At 40.4% G+C, this 20,122-nt stretch overlaps 1 protein-coding gene across 1 annotated transcript in view; it reads left to right on the plus strand.

The window, feature by feature from the left end:
• KIAA0586 (KIAA0586 ortholog) overlaps positions 1-20,122 on the plus strand; it is a 103,624-nt gene that overhangs the window by 13,638 nt on the left and 69,864 nt on the right. Inside the window, exons 7-13 of the mRNA XM_074996289.1 lie at positions 1,979-2,215; positions 3,928-4,099; positions 5,435-5,623; positions 8,565-8,685; positions 12,550-12,694; positions 15,697-15,738; positions 17,500-17,726. Coding sequence (XP_074852390.1) covers positions 1,979-2,215; positions 3,928-4,099; positions 5,435-5,623; positions 8,565-8,685; positions 12,550-12,694; positions 15,697-15,738; positions 17,500-17,726 — 1,133 coding nt within the window. The remainder of the gene's footprint in view (positions 1-1,978; positions 2,216-3,927; positions 4,100-5,434; positions 5,624-8,564; positions 8,686-12,549; positions 12,695-15,696; positions 15,739-17,499; positions 17,727-20,122) is intronic.

Here is a 20,122-nt window from a genome sequence, read left to right on the forward strand (position 1 = left end):
GAAACCATTCTACGTCTGCCAAGAGTGTAATTAAACTTGTTTTACTTTTGCCATGGCCTGTGAAATGAGCGGAATGTTTCAGAAGCCAAGGCAAAAGAGGGTACACGGTGTCCTCTAAAATAACAATGAACATAATAACACCATTTCATTCTATATAATTTGGTGGTAATATTGTCCCAGGTTGTCCACAAATGTAGTGGTGAAAACTGTCATTGTGAACTTTACTTGTACAGCCCAAGCTGACGTTCATAAATTTGCTTCTGTGGTGAGTGCCTGCATAACAGTGGAGTAGTATCCATTGTGGTTTATGTAGTTGTGCTCCTTGAGGAAGACAAATTATGGATACATGAGTGCCATCAATAGCCCCACCCACTCAGGAAACCCTATTGTCAACCTCAGTGATTGAGCTTTGGGATATCTTAATACCAACTACTGTAGGGAAAATGAAACACCTGATTGCCTTGTTACTTTCACCACCACTTTATCCACAGTTGACTTTTCAGTAACAGGGTGTGTGCCAGTGGACCTCTCAGCAGTTTGGGGTAACAAGCTTCCAAACAGTTGTATTAGACTGATTCAGGGCTGCCAAGAGTGACCTCAGATGTGTCTCATTGTACTGGAGGATGCAGGCAAAGCTGCTCACAAAGCTTTAAAAATGTTGCTGTTTTCTTGCAATGGGTCTGGACCCCTTGCTGGTCATCCCAAGTTTTCATAATGTTGTGATCCCGTCAGTCTTTGCTTGTGGCCCTGTGCAGGGAGCGGTGATCTACATAGGAGTCATCACCAGGCATGTAAATTATACTGAGAAGCAGGACTGGGCAGGGAGGGATTCTGGTTTCTCACAGATCTCTTCCCTCCACCCTCTCTCCCCCCACCCCCAAATCACAGCAGGGCTCCTTTTCATCTGTTTTTGTGCTCTAAGCAGCCGATCCTGGTTTCAGCAATTTTCCCTTGTTGGGCACTGCTGTGAGGTGGGTCAGAGCTTCTAACTGGTGTGCATTGTCCAGGCCACTTCCTCTACCTGCCAGTTGGACAAGAAGAAACTGTAGTAGCTTTTGATTCAGAGCTGAGTGTGAGGAGAGTCGACCCCAATTCCTGCCGAAGGCAGGGCAGAGCTGAACAGACTGATCAGATCATGAGACGATCCCCTTCCCACGCCCCACTAAGGGTCAGGCATGACCTTGGCAGGAAGGTGGAAATGGAAATGCATGCTTCTGCTTCTCTGCTTTTGGAAAAAAAATGGAAGATTTTGGAGGTTAGGGGGAGACACTCAGCATTCAGCTATATCCCATTACATAAATTCAAATACCCTTCGTGACACTGCTGTGAATTTTTTTTTTCATTTGCTGCACCGTTTATTTGAAGCAATAATGATATGATTTGGGGCTCAGGGGAGAGGTGTTGAGATTTAATGGAAAGATTAGCTAACCATTACAGAGTCTGCAGCAACCTGAGAACATTTGATATTACCTATTTAAGGGTTCTTTTCGTTCATTTAATTTGGATAAAAGGCAGTTTGGCACTAATGATCATGACCTATTTAATGCAGCATTTATCTTTGGAATGGTTCTTTTGTATTATGACATCACTCCAAGTGAGGACTGACTTAACTTGTACTCTGAGTGGAGCATATGTCATCTACACGTCTCCTCTACTTCACTCTGTCTTGGGACAAAACTTCTGGATGACTCCAGGAGTATCCCAGGTGTTGTCCTTCAATCTCAGTAGCTCTTCTCCAGGTTGTCCAAGGTCGTCGTCTTTTGCATTTTCCTTGGGGGTTCCATTTGAGAGCTTGGTGGATGATGTTTTTCTGAGAGCATGTCCTAGCCATCCGCACTTTCTTTTGTTCATGTGAATGTCAAGTGTTTCTTGTCCTGCTCTGTTCCAAAGCTCTTCATTTGTGACCAAGCCTTGCCACTTGATGCTCAGTTGCCAGTGTGGACGAAGTCTCAGCCATAAATCCTATTTTTTCCTTCAGGTTCAGAGTGATCTGGAAGCAAAAGTTAGCTCTGTTTCTGCGTTGCTAAGTAAATTACAGGAGACTGATAAGCAACTGCAGCATGTCACAGAACAGCAAACAAATATAAAGACTCAACAGTATGAGAGATCCCATTGTCATGACAGAGTCAGTGAACTTGAAAAACAGATGAATGTGTTCATGGAACAGCGGATTCAGCATCTTGAAAAGTTACAACAGCAACAGATGGATATTCAGGTACCTGCATAAAAACATAGACCCTCTTGCTGTTTCTCTGCCTCTGTGTGTCTGTGTTAGCTATACTGAAGTTTGTTGCTAAATTTCTTTGAGTGAAGCTGCAACAGAATCTGTTAATCAGAATGTGTTAATATGTACCTGCAAAACAATGAGGAGTCCTGTGGTACCTTCAAGATTTACAGCTTCATTGGGCATAAGCTTTCTTGGGCAAAAACAAAAGTTTATGTCCAAATAAAACTGTCAGTCTTGAAGATACCTGAGGACTCCATGTTTGAGATTGTTATTGTGACCATATGTCTATGATAGGGAAAAATTAGTTTGGTGGCATCTTTTCTGGCTAAGTAGTTAAAATTGCAGAGGAGGATGTGTAGGATAGGAAAGAGAAGTTTTATAATCTAGTTCCAGAAATGAAGGATGATTACTGGTTAAGAAACTAGCTTGGACCTTGAGAATGGGGTTCAAGATCTTGCTAGGCCACAGACTTCCTTTTTGACTTAGAGCAAGGGATTGGCTTCTGTGTTCCTTAGTACTTCACCTGTAAAAGGGAGATAATTACACTTTCCTATGTCATAGTAAAGACATAATGTCTTGTAAATATAAATGTTAAAGATTGTGAGGCAGGCGATTACCACTATAGCTGGAACAAGAAACTTAGGATGTTTGGGAAGCTTTCAGTTTAGTAACAGTACTGTCAGGCATGTGTGCATGTGATTGCAGCGTAGGTAGACATGTTGCAGGTTACCTGTAATCTTGCTGTCATATTTGCCAGAGCAGGGAATCCACATCAGAGTGCCTTTCAGTGCAGACTAGCCTCATGTAATTACCCACAGTTCTGGATGGATTTCAAGTGTGTGCTAACATAGTTTCGCTGCTCTATTACCTGGGTACCTAGATTAGTACTAAATGGGATACATCTACCTATACTGCAGTCACACTCTCTATGAATCCCCCATAGACATACCCTAAGGATTTGGGGTGGGGTGGGAGAGAGGTGGGAATTCCCTTTTATCCTGTCTGTCTCTGTGTGCGTGCTTTCTTGAGAACCAGCCAGAATGGAAATACTTTTTGTTGTTTTGTATTTAAAGATTCCTCTGTCATATTTGTTTTCGTTGTTTTGAAGGACAGAATAATCACGTATTGGTTTTCTTAGTTTGCAGCCTGTCGTTTTTTCCCCAGATCCCAAATATCACAATTTTATTATGTGTTTGCTTGTAAAATTATTTGTTAAGTACAGATTGGACTTCCCTGGTCTGGTCCTAACTGGTCCCGAATGAGGGAGTCTGCCAGACGAGGAGAGATCAATTCCAGCCCTCTCCTGACTGACTCCTTTCCTGGCCTTCCCACCCACCCTGGCTGCCAGCCCTTCTGATCAGCTCTTCTTCCAGTCCCATCCGGTTGCTGGCCTGCTTGGGCTCCCAACCCCACTGTTGCTGGCCCTGCTCAGGCTGCTAGCCTTGGCTAGGCTTCTGTTCATGCTGCTGGCCCTGCTGCTGCTGGCCCTGCCTGAATTCACGACTCTTGTATGGCTCTGGGTTCTAGACACTACAAGTCCTGCTACCTGAGTCCTGGATGCTAGGGCTCTCTGCTCCAGCAGGACTATGGATGTTGCCAAACCAAGGAGTCGTGGTTTTTAGAGGTTCAACCTGCAGCAATAATTCCCTTTTAAAAAAAAAAAAAAACAAAAAAAAAACTGTGTACCTTTTGTCTTTTAGTCTCGTCTCATTAGCTCTGCAATCAACACAGGTGGTTTCCAGCCAGTTAACGTACCATCTTCTAATGTGATGGCAAAGCAGTCTATAAAACCAGAATTACAGCAGCCACTTACCAACCAAGACTCTTCATGTCATAGGAATTTATTCTCTACCAAAGCTCTGCCCAACCGAGGTGAATTCTTCACTTAATTTAGATACTTAGTTTTATTTCTGTCTTAATTTTGCTTTCCTAAGATTAGGGCCATACATAATTAAGGAATGTCATATTTTTCACAACTAATTTAATCTTTAATACATTGTGTACTTCATAAAGTGAAAACCATGTTTGTCAAATCAATGTGAGATTTTTGTTATTGAGTGGATACTTTGCTGTTAACCCAGCTGCTTCTATTTGAGATGCCCAAGACTATTTTATGAAAGAGAGTGAATGTGTAAACGTGTACGCTGTCTGACAGTGCTGTTCTTTGCCTTGGACTCTTTAGTTAGGGTTTGTCTGGCCTGGATGCGACAAGTAAAGTAAAATTCGAAGTAGACAGCTTTTCTTACCTCCTTTGGATTGTTGGGAATTTGCAGCTCATACTACACAGGATGGATTTCTTCCCCTCCTGGGACCAATCTCTGCAGTTCAAAGTCTTTCAAGCAGTCTTCTTTCGGTAGAGGTTGAGCAGCAGAGCGTAATGCAAAAGCCATTGTATTGTATTTTATATTCTCCTCCTCTTCTTGAGGGAAAACACCTGCTGGCATGTAGACACGACACTTCAGGTGCCTGTGAGATGCTAAGTGTCTCTCTGATAAACTGTACATTTCTTGCTTTCACCTATGTACAAGACATTTGGGATGACATATAAGGCCTTTGAAGTGCTGGTCTGTGATCATTTCTCAAACCTCAAAATGTGAAGTAACAAAGTAAGCATAGCAAAACTTCGTAACTTCATGTGCAATGGTGATGATATTCAGTAGCTCGTGTTTTCAAATGGTACCTTACAAGGCATACTTTGTACAAAATATATCACAACCACGTAAAAGTGATGAATAAGGTGGTTATAGTACGTTATTTGGAGGTAAAGTGTGTCTTGTTGAAGGTACAATTTCTCAACTTGGGTAGATATACCGGTGATGGCTCTGGTTGACTTAGCACATATGGTTGTGGCAACATGAGTGGAGGAAGGGGCTAGCTGACCTGAGTAAGATCCCATCCAAGCCCTAGGTACGGACGTGGGTGCCCGCACTTCTATTTATAGCAGGCTAGCTGGATCAGAGCTAGCATGGTGCATCTATCTAAGCTGGAAGCAATACCTACCACCTCCACTACGGACATACTCCACTTACTCTTCTTGGTCCCAAAGGTACCACCTGGTTTTAAACTTTTTGTCTAGCTCATGGAAATGTTTTATATTGCCATGGGGATTTTTAAATTTCTGTGTGGGTTCATTTTCAAAAAACTCTTCAAAAGCAATCTTTTAACTTTGGATTTTAAGTGTTCATATTTTTGTCTTCTGAATTTAAGCTTATTCAAGTCAGTTTGGAAATTATGGTGCTCGTACACCGAAATCACCTCTGAAGACACCAGCTCCTCGGAGATATGCTCCTGTACCTGTATCAAAAGATGTGAAAATCTCACAAAAGATTTCAAAGAAAGAGAGACCTATAGCAGAAAAGGAAAACGTTCCCAAATCAGCGTATGGAAGTACTGAGGGTGAGACTCAGAGAAAGGTTCAGAAATAACCTTCCCTTTTCCTTTCACTGATATGGGCATGGCCAGTGTCTCTTATTGTCTGTATCTTGGCTTTCATAGAGGATGGGCCTTAATGGATTACCTGACTGTAGGTATACACGTTCAAAATTTCTAAACATGATTGGTGAAGTCTTACCACTTGACAGTGAGTGAATGACTCACGGCACTCCAGGCAGTACTGTTAACATTGTGGATGAGCTTCCCCACCCTCTAGCCGTAGCACTTGGATCCTAACATTAAATAACAAAGAAACTAATGTAGGGCTATCTCCATGTTGGAGGCAGGTGTTGAATAGGACATTTTGTATATCCAGTATTATTTAATATTTTCATGTTAAAGTTAATGGATTAAGTTATGAGTGTGGCATTTAATGGCCTTATGTTACTTGTTACTCAGGCAAGACAACTGACTCTGTAAGAAATGCTGAAGAGATCCCAAAATATACATGATGCACACCTTAGAAGCCTTTCAGACACTTGAGAGGATAGGATTAAAGTGCAGTTCAGCCTTCATTACAGTGGTAGAATGACCAAAATGAAATGCAGTAAAATCAAGAGACAGGTGATTTGTGTAGGAATACATTAGCATACTCCCACACACATCAGATTGGGGCATACTTGCTAGATCAGAAGAGTGACAATGGTAGATGAACTGAACAGTCACAGAAAGGCAGATGGTACACTGGACTGCATTAACAAAAAACAGAGTATGTTGAACAAAAGAGGGATGTAACAGCCATCCTTGGTGTGCTCTTGGCAGCCCAAAATTCAGTTTTCAGCACCATATTTAAAAAAGACCTAGTTAAGTCTGTGTTACCTTAAAGGACACTTTAAAAGACCAGCCCTTGCACTCCTGCCCTTTGAACAAGCTGCTGGTCTGTCACTTGGTTGTCTTTTGCTTAGATTACTGAAGCCCTTACTCAGAGGTGCTTCAGCTTATGCTGAACCTCCTCACAGCCATCCCCCTCCTGCACCCAGGGAGGACGACCCACTCCCAGTCATCCCACAGCCATGACTCCAGGAGATTAATCATCATCCAGAGGGCAGCATCATGGGCCCTCTGGAGGTCTCCTCCTGTCTGGTGATGACCCCTCCAGCCATGGGCCCACACTCTGAATGGGAGGGTGCTGGCTCACTCTGATCCTGCCTCAGGGCTGGCTGGCCCTGGTGGGGACGTGGGGTTGGCTTGGCTCTTGCTCAGTGCGGGTCCAGCTGTAAGGAAGACAAGGACATTCACAGACTTTTTACACATTCTACTTCCTCACACTTTACATGTGTATGTTTGTGCTACTATCTTCCTGACTTTTGCTCCCGAACCTTCCCTCTCTTTGGAGGATGCTAGATTCTGAACAATTTCATTTTTGTATTTGAGATCACTGTACAACTGCTCTTATATTTTGATAAAGCACTGTTTTATATTTTTATATATATATATTTGCCATCCGTGAACAGGTTTCCTTGTTTCTTGATCTCTTCAGTTGTCACAAAGCTAGCCACAACCATGCTACTTGGTGGTTTCAACCATTTAGTGAGCATGTTCTTACTTTGCTCTGCTTTGTATAGCAGCTGCTCCATGGCTTTTTTTTCCTGGCATCTCCAGCTGAAATACTGTTCAGCTAAAGGTAGTGTTTTTTTGAGAAAATGCCTCTCAAGGTTGCATTTTTTGTTGTTGGCCAATTTCTCATTGCCAATCAGACATCAAGGAAGCCCAGCAAACGTGATATAAATGCAAAGGATTGGTTCCATTCTGTTTGAAATACTCTGTTTTCATCTTCAATATTTCTCTTTTTTGAAGCCATTCTAACCCCACTTTAATTATGCCAATTTTATTTCACTTTTAATTTGTTTTCTTTCTTAAAATGCGTGTTGCCTTCACAGCAAGAATGCTGCAATCTTCCTTTTCAAAATCACAACTTTATTAGCAACACAATCAAAACACAGATACAGTATCATATCCCACAATGCACTGCACATATTAAAGGGAGAGTTATCCAATATTTCAAGATCACATATTGTTTGCTATTTAGAGATGAGTTGTTCACTGTTTGTTGAAAATAATCAAAAGGGTTTTTGTTTTTACTTTGCAGTTATAGCATTGGGAGCCACAAAGAAGTCCTTAAAGAGCTGCATGTAGCTCCAGAGCCGCAGGTTGCAGGCCTCTGGAATAGGATAGTAGAGAACAGAAATTGAATGAGCCAACAGCATGATGCAGTTACAAAAAAGACCACTATTCTGGACTGTTTCAGTAGGAATGTCCTCACAGGAGGATATTGTTCCACCTTACTTGACACTGATGAGGCCTCTGTATCTGATTCTGGTTTCCACTATTGAGGGATGACATGGGCAAATTGGAGAGAATCCAGAGCAGAACTACAAAAATGATAAGATTTAGAAAATCTGACCTGTACAAAAACTGGGTATATTTAGACCAGAGGGAGAGAAACTGACTGGGCAACCTTACAACAGTCTTAAAAGATGTTAAGGGCTGTTTCGAGAGGATGGTAGTCTGTTCTCTATGTCTGCTGAAAGTAGGACAAGAAATAATAGGGTTAATGTGTAGGCAAGGTGGTTAATTAGATATTAGAAAAAAACTTGTAATGTTAAGTTACCATGGGAGGTTGTAGAATTCTCATAAGTGGAGGCTTTGAAAAACAGTTTGGGAAAACTTGATGATGATTACCATGAGCTGGACTAGATGACATCTTATGGTCTCTTTCAATGTTATGTTTCTATGATTTTTAAAACCAAATTGTAATGGAAATTATTTATCAATAGTCTCATAAATCTAGTTAAATATTGTGTAGTAAATATTTTTTAAAAGAATGAAATATTTATTTCTTGAAATGAAAAGCAGCCACTTAAATGTATTAAATATGAATAATAATAATAATCTTTTTTCGTAGGTGGAGGGAGACTTCTGGAGCAGATTCTGAATTCTCAAGAAACTTCATTGACACAAATGGACTCTTCTCAGAAGATGACAGTAAACAATACCAAAATAGCCTGGCATTCTGACAGAGAGGGGTAAGTAAATGTGACTGAATAAGTTCATACAGAATTGTATATTTTTAATATGACTTAAGTATATGCTAGACCAGGGATCTGCAACCAAAATAGTGAGAAGAGGCATTTTTTTCAAAATCAGTTTTGAGAACAGCGCACACACAATGATTTATACTAGTTAGAAAGTTTGTTACTTTCGCCCCCTCCGTCCCCATCCCCAGGATTAACCCCTCTGAGCCCCAAACACTTCTCCCCATCTCCAGGATTAACCTCTCAACCTCAAACCCAGGATTAACCTGCTTCAACCAGTGAGTTCCTCCAGCTGTGTGCACTGCTTCTCCCCCCCCACCACCCATCTTTTCAGTGGGTGTGCATGGCTCCAGCAGGGGCAGACTTGGCTGCCACCTCCCCCTGCTGCTCCGCCCCCGTCACCTTCTCAGCGGGGCTGCATGGCTCCAGCAGGAGCAGACTCAGCCCCTCCCGCCAGCTCTCCTGCTTACTTCCACCACCTATAGCTTAGGTGGCTCCCTGCCTTGCTACCACTGAAATAATGGAATTAAATGTAATTGATTTAACGGCCAGATCCTCCCGCTGCCTGCCGGATGTTAAACCAGTTGAGTTTAAATTTAGTTCCATTGTTTGAGCAGCAGCAGAGGAGGGAGCCACAACAGGAGTCAGCATCAGCAGTGCCTGCAGCCACAAGTGGCTCCTTAAAGTGCTAGGCAATGGGTCTCAAGTAGGCATGTGTGCAACCCTGGGGTAGTCAGAGGTCTTCCAGGGAGTGGTCAACTCCTCTAGATGAGTGTTTCTCAGCCAGGGGGATTACAATCCTTTGGGGAAAGGGGGTTGTGACAGGATGGGTTTAAGGGTTTGTAAGCACAGGGCCAGGGTTGGGGGTGGCAAGCCAAAGAGTAGCTCAGGGCCCAACACCAGGGAAAGTTACATGCTTCAGGCCTGGATATCAGGCCTTAAGCTAAGCTCTGGGCAGTGGGGCTTCAGGCAAAGTTTGTAAGTGAAAAACAGGCTCAAGTATTACGCTAAAATGTAACCACAATATTTATAATCCAGTTAATTTATCATCATACAGTAAAAACTGGGAGTGATTATTTTCAGGAATAGTGTACTGAGAGACTTGATTATACAATCAGACATTAAAATACAGTTGGTTTTTTACTGAGGTAAAACTTGAAAACACACAACACAAATCACATTCCTGAACAAGGCACAGTAGCCTGCAAAGTCTGAGAACCACTGTAATAGAGATAGGAGAGGTACTGACTCGAGCAGTGATTCCCAATCTGTTTACCATGGTGGGCTGCATATGCAGCTTTCTCTGTGTTGTGAGGGCCATAGCCACACAATATATATTCTACCTGCATGTCTCTGAGAATGTCACATGGGCCACAGCTGTGTGCTGACTGGACCACTTGTTTGAGAACCAATGCATTGGACAAATTGGGGCTAGACCTTGCATTTGACTAAGATGAGCTTGGTGCAGAACTCAAAAAGTGGAAGCAGAGGCAGCTTTATACTACTGTTGTGATTTCATGATCTTCAGGGCTGCTGGTTTTTCCTGCAGCATAAGTAACCTTAGAACAGCTGTGAGTAATGGTGACCAGTAATTTCTCTCCCAAAAGGGCTAAAAGTGTGCTCTGGAGCACAACACTGTGGGTGATCACCCTTTTCCTTAGTTTATTCCCTGCATTAGAGAGAGCTGGAAGGTAGTAGCTTTAGAGCCAGTCACATTGGCAACGTTTGAACAGGGGGTTCCATGCCAGTGGAATTCTCTCTTCTAGATAGGCTAGCATTTGGCCACTTCGCATGAAGGTGTTTTATTTTTCAGTCTGATATTTTAAAAATGAGGTATGGATATTCTTTTAAATTGCATCTAGAAGGGAAAATGTAATAGTACAATCAATTTTTAAGCCTCAAAACATGTTAGGAAATCTTATCCTTCTTGTCTGAAGAACCCTTTTCTAGACTAGCCTTTAAAACATAACAATGGCCATACGAGGTCAGATCCAAGGTTCATCTATCTCAGTATCCTGTCTTCCCGCAGTGGGCAATGCCAGATACCCTAGAGAAAGTGAACAGAACAGGTAATAATCAAAATGATCCTTCTCCTGTCATCCATTTCCAGCCTCTGACACACACAGGCTAGGGACACCAACCTACCCATCCTGGCTAATATCCATCAATGAACCTAGCCTCCATGAATTTATCTAGCTCTTTTTTGAACCCTTTGAAAGTCCTGGTCTTCACAACATCCTCTGGCAGGGAGTTCCACAGACCTACCGTGCACTGTTAATTTTAAACCTGTTATCTGTTAATTTCATTTGGTGATCCCTAGTCCTTATGTTGTGGGAACACACAAAAAATAACTTTTCCTTATTCACATTTTCCATACCTGTTGTGATTTTTATATACCTCCATCATACCTGCCCCCTTAGGGTCCTCTTTTCTCAGCTAAAAAGTTCCAATCTTTTTAATCTTTCTTCACATGGCAACCATTCTAAGCCCTTAATCGTTTTTGTTGCTCTTTTCTGAACCTTTTCCAGAGTTAATTTTCTGAGATGAGTTGACCACATCTGTATGTGGTATTCAAGATGTGGGCGTACCATGCATTTATGTAGAGGCAATAAGGTATTCAGTGTTCTACCCTGAGTCTTCCACCTTCCTCAATACAGAGTGTATATGAATGGAGGTGGGACAGTTCTACAGTGTTCCAGAAAGCCTTACCTACATACTTATCTGCCTTCCTTAGATCTTCCAGTTCAGCTACCCTTGCCTTCAAAGCCTGTATGCGGTCTCTGAAGGCCAGGAGCTCTTTGCACTGCAAATTCATGTCACCTGTCCATAGGGTAGGTAATCATACATAGTGCACTGGGTGCAATAAACAGGATAACTCCCACTGTGCTGCTGGGCTTCTGTCTGCATTTCCTCTTACAGATAATTAGGTTCTTAAAAGGGTATTTATTTGAATCAGGTAGTTTGGGTTTTAGTTTAGTTTAGAAGAGGTTTCTAAAGAATGCCAAGTGTATCTAGCCCCCTTCAAAGTTACTCTTTCACCTCACATATGAAACTCCCTGTTAGCTGCTTCTGTTCACTAAGGTCCCTGGTTGCATAATAGCAGGCTTTATGTAGGCCTAGGCTTCCTGATAGCCCTGCCTTGTTGTTAAGGCTTGACCAATGAATAGAGGGTTGTAGAGTTAAAATCCTCATTAAGAAGCTCACAGCTTCCAACTGCTGGCCTCAGCACAAGGTCCTTCAAACAAACAGCTCAGTTTGTGTGCAAGCACACACTCTCCCCTTTTCCTTCTGTGTCATTTCACTACGTGTGTGTATTAAACTGATGTCTTGAATATTTAATCTGAAAAAAGCACTTTGAACCCTATTCTTTCTCATTTAACAGTGAAATTATACATTAAGTTCAGATTGAAATAATTGAAGTAACATTAGAAAACTGAGACTTTTCACCTTGGAAATTAATTTGAGCTCTTTTTTCTTTCTCATTCTTAATACTGTAAATAATGTAACTATTAAAGGAAACAACATAACTAAAGCAATTTTCTTTCTGTGTACATAGCAAAGCTCAAATCTAGAGAGACCTGCAAATTTGTGGACAACTGCTTTATATCTGCTTTCTATCTCTGAATATCCCCATCTGGGGATGCGTCTCATTTTTCCAGATATATGGTTACGGATATAAATTTTATATCTAAAACTCTGCAAATTTGCAGGTATCTGCTTTATATGCATGGGTATTTTGTATGTGTCCAGGGCTTTACAAATCCGTGTTCAAATTCTCAAATGAGAAACCACTGATTAGTTCTAAAGACCATTAAGAAGATGTGAGATTTTAGTAATATGTAGTCTTTCCAGCAGGCCTGCTACATTGCAAGCTGATACAATCCCTGCTTTTGAAGGCCCTCTCCAAGATTTCAACTCAGTTAATAAAACAGTGAAGAAAGCAGAAGATGTCCTTCAAGATCTTGGCCAACTGAAAAAAGAAATGCATGGCATGCTACAGGTAAAGTGGGTAGCCATATTGTTTGAATGACTACCCATTTCAATAAAAAAGCATAAGCAGAAGTATGTTTGGTACGAACAAAAAGTGCTGTTAACTCTACAAACAAAATTATATTTATAAAATGACTTGGCTGAAAGTTGTAACCAGCTTTGCTGAAGCCTTACCTCTCCCCGTAAACACATTGCTGTCTAGATTATAAAACCACCATCTTACTGTACCAAAGCAGGAACTTTAAAAATCTACTGTGTGGAGTAATAGTGTTAGTAATGACTTTTTTCTTCCAAGTTTTTAAATTTTTTTTTTAAATGCTGCTTGCTTTTGTCTTCTCTCTCTCCCAGTGCTTTGGTTGTTCTCAACCTTTCCAGAATACTATGTCCATTTCATAGTTGATTGGGCCATTCATATTTTGGAGAGAAAGTTCTTTGGTTTATAGCATTTATTAAATGTAGGGGTGTGATTTAAATCAGTTCTTTTCCCATTTTGCCAGCTGTGTCTAATGGTAAAATAGCACAGTTTCTGAAGTTCTGCCTGGAGGACTGTTACTTGCACATTTCTTCTTCTGCTGAGCCTCGTGCCTTTTACTGAAGTGGATCTCTGCGAACAGCAGTCAGATTAGTCACTGGCTTTTAAAAATGAAGAAGCTTTAGCTATTCGTGTGTGTTTAGGAATTCATTTATGAAACTGAGATGAAACAATTTATAACAGTGTGATTCGTCAGAGCTAAGATGTCTTAAATGAGAAAAAAAATAGTGCTATATCTATAATGCTGTTGTTTTGGAGCTACTTCCCTATCAGAAGACCTGAGCTAATGGCGACAACATTATCTGTGAAATAGAATAGGCTAGTGCCAGGATTCATGGAATACTTTGGAAATATTTAAGCACTTGCCCTGAAAGGACAGAGCTGGAAAATTAGTAGAAACACTAGTAAAGAATAAAATTGCAAGGCACGTACAAGAGCACGAATTGTTGGGCAAAAGTCAGCATGGTTTCTGCAGAGGGAAGTCGTGTCTAACTAATCTATTAGAATTCTTTGAAGGGGTTAATAAACATGCGGACAAGGGGCACCCAGTGGACATAATATACCTAGATTTCCAGAAAGCCTTTGACACGGTCCCACACCAAAGGCTTTTATGTAAATTAGGTGGTCATGGAATAGGAGGAAAGATCCTTTCATGGATCGGGAATTGGTTGAAAGACAGAAAACAAAGGGTGGGAATAAATGGTAAATTTTCACAGTGGAGGAGGGTAACTAGTGGTGTTCCCCAGGGGTCAGTCCTGGGACCGATCCTGTTCAACTTGTTCATCAATGATCTAGAAAATGAGGTAAGCAGTGAGGTGGCCAAGTTTGCAGATGACACCAAGTTGTTCAGGACAGTCAAAACCAAAAGGGATTGTGAAGAACTACAAAAAGATCTCAGCAAACTGAGTGTGGGCAGCAAAATGGCAAATGAAATTTAATGTGGGTAAGTGTAAGGTAATGCATGTTGGAAAAAATAACCCAAATTACACGTACTACATGATGGGGTCAAATTTAGCTACGACAGATCAGGAAAGGGATCTTGGAGTTATAGTGGATAGTTCTCTGAAGACATCCACGCAGTGTGCAGCGGCAGTTAGTAAGGCAAATAGGATGTTAGGAATTATTAAAAAAGGGATCGATAATAAGACAAAAGATATCATACTTCCCCTATATAAAACTATGGTACGCCCACATCTTGAGTACTGCGTGCAGATGTGGTCTCCTCACCTCAAAAAAGATATATTGGCATTAGAAAAGGTTCAGAAAAGGGCGACTAAGATGATTAGGGGCTTGGAAGGGGTCCCATATGGGGAGAGGCTAGATAGACTGGGACTTTTCAGTTTGGAAAAGAGGCGATTGAGGGGCGATATGATAGAGGTATATAAAATCATGAATGGTGTGGAGAAAGTGAATATAGAAAAATTATTTACCTTTTCCCATAATACAAGAACTAGGGGACACCAAATGAAATTGATGGGTAGTAGGTTCAAAAGTAATAAAAGGAAATTTTTCTTCACACAGCGCACAGTCAACCTGTGGAACTCCTTGCCCGAGGAGGCTGTGAAGGCCAGGACTCTATTAGGGTTTAAAAAAGAGCTTGATAAATTTTTGCAGGTTAGGTCCATAAATGGCTATTAGCCAGGGATAAAGTATGGTGCCCTAGCCTTCAGAACAAGGGCAGGAGATGGATGGAAGGAGATAAATCACTTGATCATTGTCTTCTGTTCTCCTTCTCTGGGGCACCTGGCATTGGCCACCGTCGGCAGATAGGATGCTGGGCTGGATGGACCTTTGGTCTGACCCAGTATGGCCATTCTTATGTTCTTATGAAAATTGGATGGCATGTTGAACAAGAGCAATGAAGAAAGACTCTCCTTTATTTAATTAGTGGAATGAGCAAAGACATGCACTTCAAGCTTCCTGTGTGAAGTGTCTGCAGGAAAAGAGCTTAACTATATAGGAAGAAAAGTCAGCTGGAGCACAGATTAGAATTTTACCAGAGGTGGAGCTGAAGTCATGGGGAGGGGGAGGAGCTATATAGGCAATGTCGAGAAGCCACTGGTCATTAGATTTGCAGGAAAAGAAGAGTTTGGGATTCAACATGATTCCAGCTTAGGTTCTATTCACTGCTTTGCTAGAATGGCTGAAATTTGCCTCTTTGTGCCTCAGTTCCCCATCTGTAAAATGGGACTAAATATAAATAGAGGGTATCAAGAGGTTAAAGACATTAAATATTTGGAGGTGCTCAGATACTCAAGTAATGGAGGCCATGTAAAGTATCACGGACAGATAAGTGAGATGAAGGAAAAGGAATTATGCTGAAATATGTTCATCTTGTCCAAGAGACACATTCGGAGACATCATACAACATATTTTACCTAGCCTTTTTTATTCACCTGACTTCTAGATACTGAGTTTAATTCTCATAGATACTAATCACTGAAGTTTCATAGGCTCTTTTGTGTTTTCCTCCCCTCCAGGAAGCAAAGGCATGGAAATCAGACATGAATGATTTTGTTAAGGTATAGTAGGAGTTTTCAATTTATAGAAACTGTGTTTTTTTCATTCAGAGCAATAGTCCAAAGTGTGGTTTGAGTAGTTGTGACTTTTTTGTTGTTCTGTTTTAGTGAAGTATATATACTTGGGAAAACAGACTGTAGATGCTGTCCCACTAACTCTATATCAAATTAACTGCTAATATGAGAACTGTTTATTGTTCTGTGCGTATGTACCTCACTGGACTTAAGATATTTCAAGATTGTGTTGAATGTATAGCCAAATTTCTGGTGCTACACCTTTTTCACTAATTTCAGATGTTTTATTGAGCATGTATTTTAACCTTGGCCTTTGTTCTTAAATTTAAAATTTAAATGAGGGGTGCTAGATAATTTATAGTATACCCATTCCTCTCCATGCAGTATCAAGCCCCATGTATTGAAGTGTTGGGTTCTCTTGTTTTTTCAAGCACTCCACCATTAGCAGCTGCTCTCTGAATGCCACCAAGAACGCTGAATTGTCGTTACTCTGTCCCATGGCAGTCTGTCTCCAAGCAATCATCATGTTCCCCACTCATTTGGTGGTTCTTACAGCTCTTCAAATATGCCAGAATAGTGCACCCTGTTCTTTCAGTGGTCATGAAAATAGCGCAGAGCTATGCAGGCTCTCTGCTTCTGTCAGAGAGCGCAAGAAGGGCCACATGGATTTGACTGATTTTGAAAAAAAGACATAGCTGCAAACTAGAACATTGACTCTGTGCTCAGTCACCCCTATACAACTCATATTGACCCCATCATGCCTGAAACTTACCAGGAGACAATGTGCTGGATGGTGGCCAGTTGCACAGTGGGATATCTAACCGTGGTGCACTGTGCTCCACACTGATACAGGTACTTTTGGTAAGTGCACCACTGATACAACAAACCAAGGATGCAGGGGCACAAACAACGTACAGCAGCTAATGCTAACATAGCTTAAGTCAGTGTAAGTTTGTGGTATAGATATGACCTCAGGGTCACTTTAGCTGGTCATTAGCATGTCCAGAAGAGCACTGTTGTCTGCTTGCATCTCTTCCCCACTTTTTTTGGAGATTAAGCATCATCTTTTGTCTGCTTCCATACAAGAGCATGAGGCCTGTAATTGTTCTAATATTTGTGTTCTTGTGCATTGGTGTCTTTTGTGTTCATAGGTAGCAGTTCAATAACTAATTTTGTTTTCAACTTGGTGAAATGTTTTTGCAAGCAAAATGGCTGCTTAAGTTTTTTTGGTATTTCTTACAAAGAAGTAAAGATCAGCAAAGGTGGTAGTGGCATATGGTGCTACCAAGTCATGTAGTGCTATTTTACCTTGAGTTCTTTTAGGACTAGATTGATTTCAGAGGGAGTTGTGTTCCTATAGGTAGGGGCAGAATTTAGTAATCATTAGTCTTTTAGACTTAATTCTGTTTCAATGCTTTTGCAAAGACAGATTAATGTGTGATGTCTATTCCTGACGTTCAGTGGGTTCATATCTTTCCCATGCTATATTGCTTTCACATTTTAACAACTAAGTGCCCCAGTCATGGCAATTGACAAGTTTCAGGTCTCCTTCTGTTTTGTTTAAGTGTTGGCCCTAACTTTGCAAGATGCTGATTTCTCTCTAGTTTAGGTTTCAAGTCAATTACAGTTGCTCTCCACCTTAATAGAGGGGACTTTAGAATTGGTGGTAGATCAACAGCAAATTGGACTAATGTATTCAGTTTTGAAAAATGATTTTGTATTTTAAAATAATTTTTTCTTAAATTTTAGCCAACAAACCCTGTTGTTACACCTAGTCTTGGTGAATATCATCAGGTCTCCAAGCCATCTATACTTCAAACAGTTAAAGCACCAAAATCCATGTTTAAGGATGCTGAAAGGATTTTAAGGAATGTACAAAACAATAAAAAAGTCCTTGAAGAAAATTTGGAAGCCATTATTCGTGCAAAAAATGGAGATGCCATGTATACCTTTATTAATGCTTTGACTGCAAACAGGTAGGAATCTCATTTAATCATCTATGTTGCTACCTAGTCTACTTTATACGTAGTAATAATTAAAAATATTGATTTGATTTAGAGCAGAAGTAAAGGCAATTACACAGATTTAAAAATAACGTGGAAAAAATGCGAAGTTGATGGTAAGGAATATAAATCAGAAGCTTGGGATCGGAGAATATTTATAGGGGAAGCAAAGGGGCATATTGCAAAATATATGGCCAGTAGAATTCTGGATAATAAAGGTGGGATTAAATGTTACAAAGGAGTGGAAAAAGAATGCCATCAGTGCCATTGGTTTCCCACTATGCGGAAATGGTAAAATTAGAAATAATAAGGCAGAAAAAACAGACATGTTGAAAAAATATTTTGTGTTTTGGGGAAAAAAATCTAATGGCAATCATACAGTATGTTGGTGGCAACAGTTTTTGTATTCTATTGGTATCTTGAAAGGGCATTAAATAACAGCTACTGAAGCTGAATATTTTAAAATCAGTAAGTCCGGATAACTTGCACCCAAGAGTTTAAAAGGCAGTGGGTGAGGAGCTCAATGAACTGCTTATGTTGAATTTCTATAAATCTTGGATCACTGGGGAAACTCCAGAAGGTTGGAAGAAATTTAATATAGAGCTGATATTTTGAAAAGATAGGATGGATAACTCTTAATTATAGGCTTGTCATTCTGGTGTTGACCCTAAAAAGGTAATACAGCATCTGATCCAAGACATGATTGATTTTTAAAAAAAAAAAAAAAAAAAAAAGGATAATATGACAGTCAATATATTTGTTTTATGCAAACTAAAACGTGTCAAACTAAATCGATATATATTTTTGATGTGATTACGATTTTGGTTGATAAAGGTAATAGCATTGATATAGCATACCTAGAATTATGTAGGACATTTGAGTTGGTACAATATAACATTTTCATTATTAAAAACTGAAAAACTATACAATTTACATGGCATGTGTTAAGTGGATTTAAAAATCGATTAACTGATAATTCTTAGTCTGTACTTGTGGAAATCATCATATAGCAGTTGTATTAAGTTCGTGGGGGAAGTAGGGCAGAAGGAAAGACCCCGGGATAAGAGAGACTTGTAGTTCTTATAGGTTCCTTCAGGGATTGGAGGTTGGTCTTACATATTAATAATTTATCGGTGACCAGTAAGAAAACAAACACTGATTAAAATTTGCAAACCACACAAAAATTGGGGGAGTGATAAGTACTGAAGTTGATCAGGTCACTGATCTATGGTGATTTGAACAACTTGGAATGTTGGCCTCAGACAAACAGTGTGTGTTTTAATATGGCTTAAAGTAAATGTATAAATCTAGGAAAAAAAGTAGGTTGGGGGAATCTATGCTGGAGAGGCACTGACTTTGAGAGGTGTGGGTTTTTTTTGGCCAGGGGGGTGGGTCAGTATGGATAATTAGCTAAACATGAACTCCCAGGGTGATGCTAAGGCCAAACGGAGCAAATACAGAGCATGTTTGCATAAGCAGGGGAATCTTGAGTAAAATACAGAGACTATTTTACTTCTGTATGTGGTAATGGTGTAACTGCTACTGGAAAACTGTGTCCCATTATGGTGCCCACAATTCAATGCTGAAAAATTGGACACGGCTTAGAGAAGAGACATGAGTGAAGGATTGGAAAACATTCCTTATAGCGGTGGCGTTAAGGAGCTCAATTTGTTTAGAGGCAGCTACACAGATCTCTTTTCCTCCTGAAGAGCTCTGTGTAGCTTGAAAGCTGCTTTCTCTCACCGACAGAAATTGGTCCAGTAAAAGATATTCTCATTCTTGTCTTTCTAATATTGTGGGACTAGCATAGCTACTAGAACTCTGTATACCATTCACATCTAGAAGACTCTTCATTGTCTTAACATCAATAACTTTTCCTGGTGTATTAACATTATAGCAGGCTTTGGTTCTATATTTGTTTTTGCTCTGTCAGCAGTGTAAAATACTTGTATTTTATTAAACACACACCCTTGTTTCATAGCTCAGTCTTCCTGACTTCTTTTTTCATTTTTAAGTATAGATAGCAATGCTTTAGTATGACAGGTTTGTTCTTGCCAGTTCAGGTATGACAAATGATGAAATTTCAGGGTTTTTGTTATCAGTCTGGGTGAAGTTTCTTGTCAGCATCACTGAGTTTTCCTCACACAGACAGGATGCTATAGTGAATCGACTAAGGATTTATTAATGAGAAAAAAGGAAAATAGAGTTAGGTATAGGCTAAAGCAAGCAAGGATATACACACAAATGAGCTAACATCTGTGGTTCCTGAAGGTGATACAGACAGCTGTTTTTTTTGTCAATTTAAAATGTCTTTCAGGGAGAACCCAGGGATAACCTCTGGGGATCTCTGCCTTAGTTTAGTGTGCCTG

The sequence above is a fragment of the Carettochelys insculpta genome, chromosome 6 (genome assembly GCF_033958435.1).
Source record: "Carettochelys insculpta isolate YL-2023 chromosome 6, ASM3395843v1, whole genome shotgun sequence".
In the NCBI taxonomy this organism is placed as follows: domain Eukaryota; kingdom Metazoa; phylum Chordata; order Testudines; family Carettochelyidae; genus Carettochelys; species Carettochelys insculpta.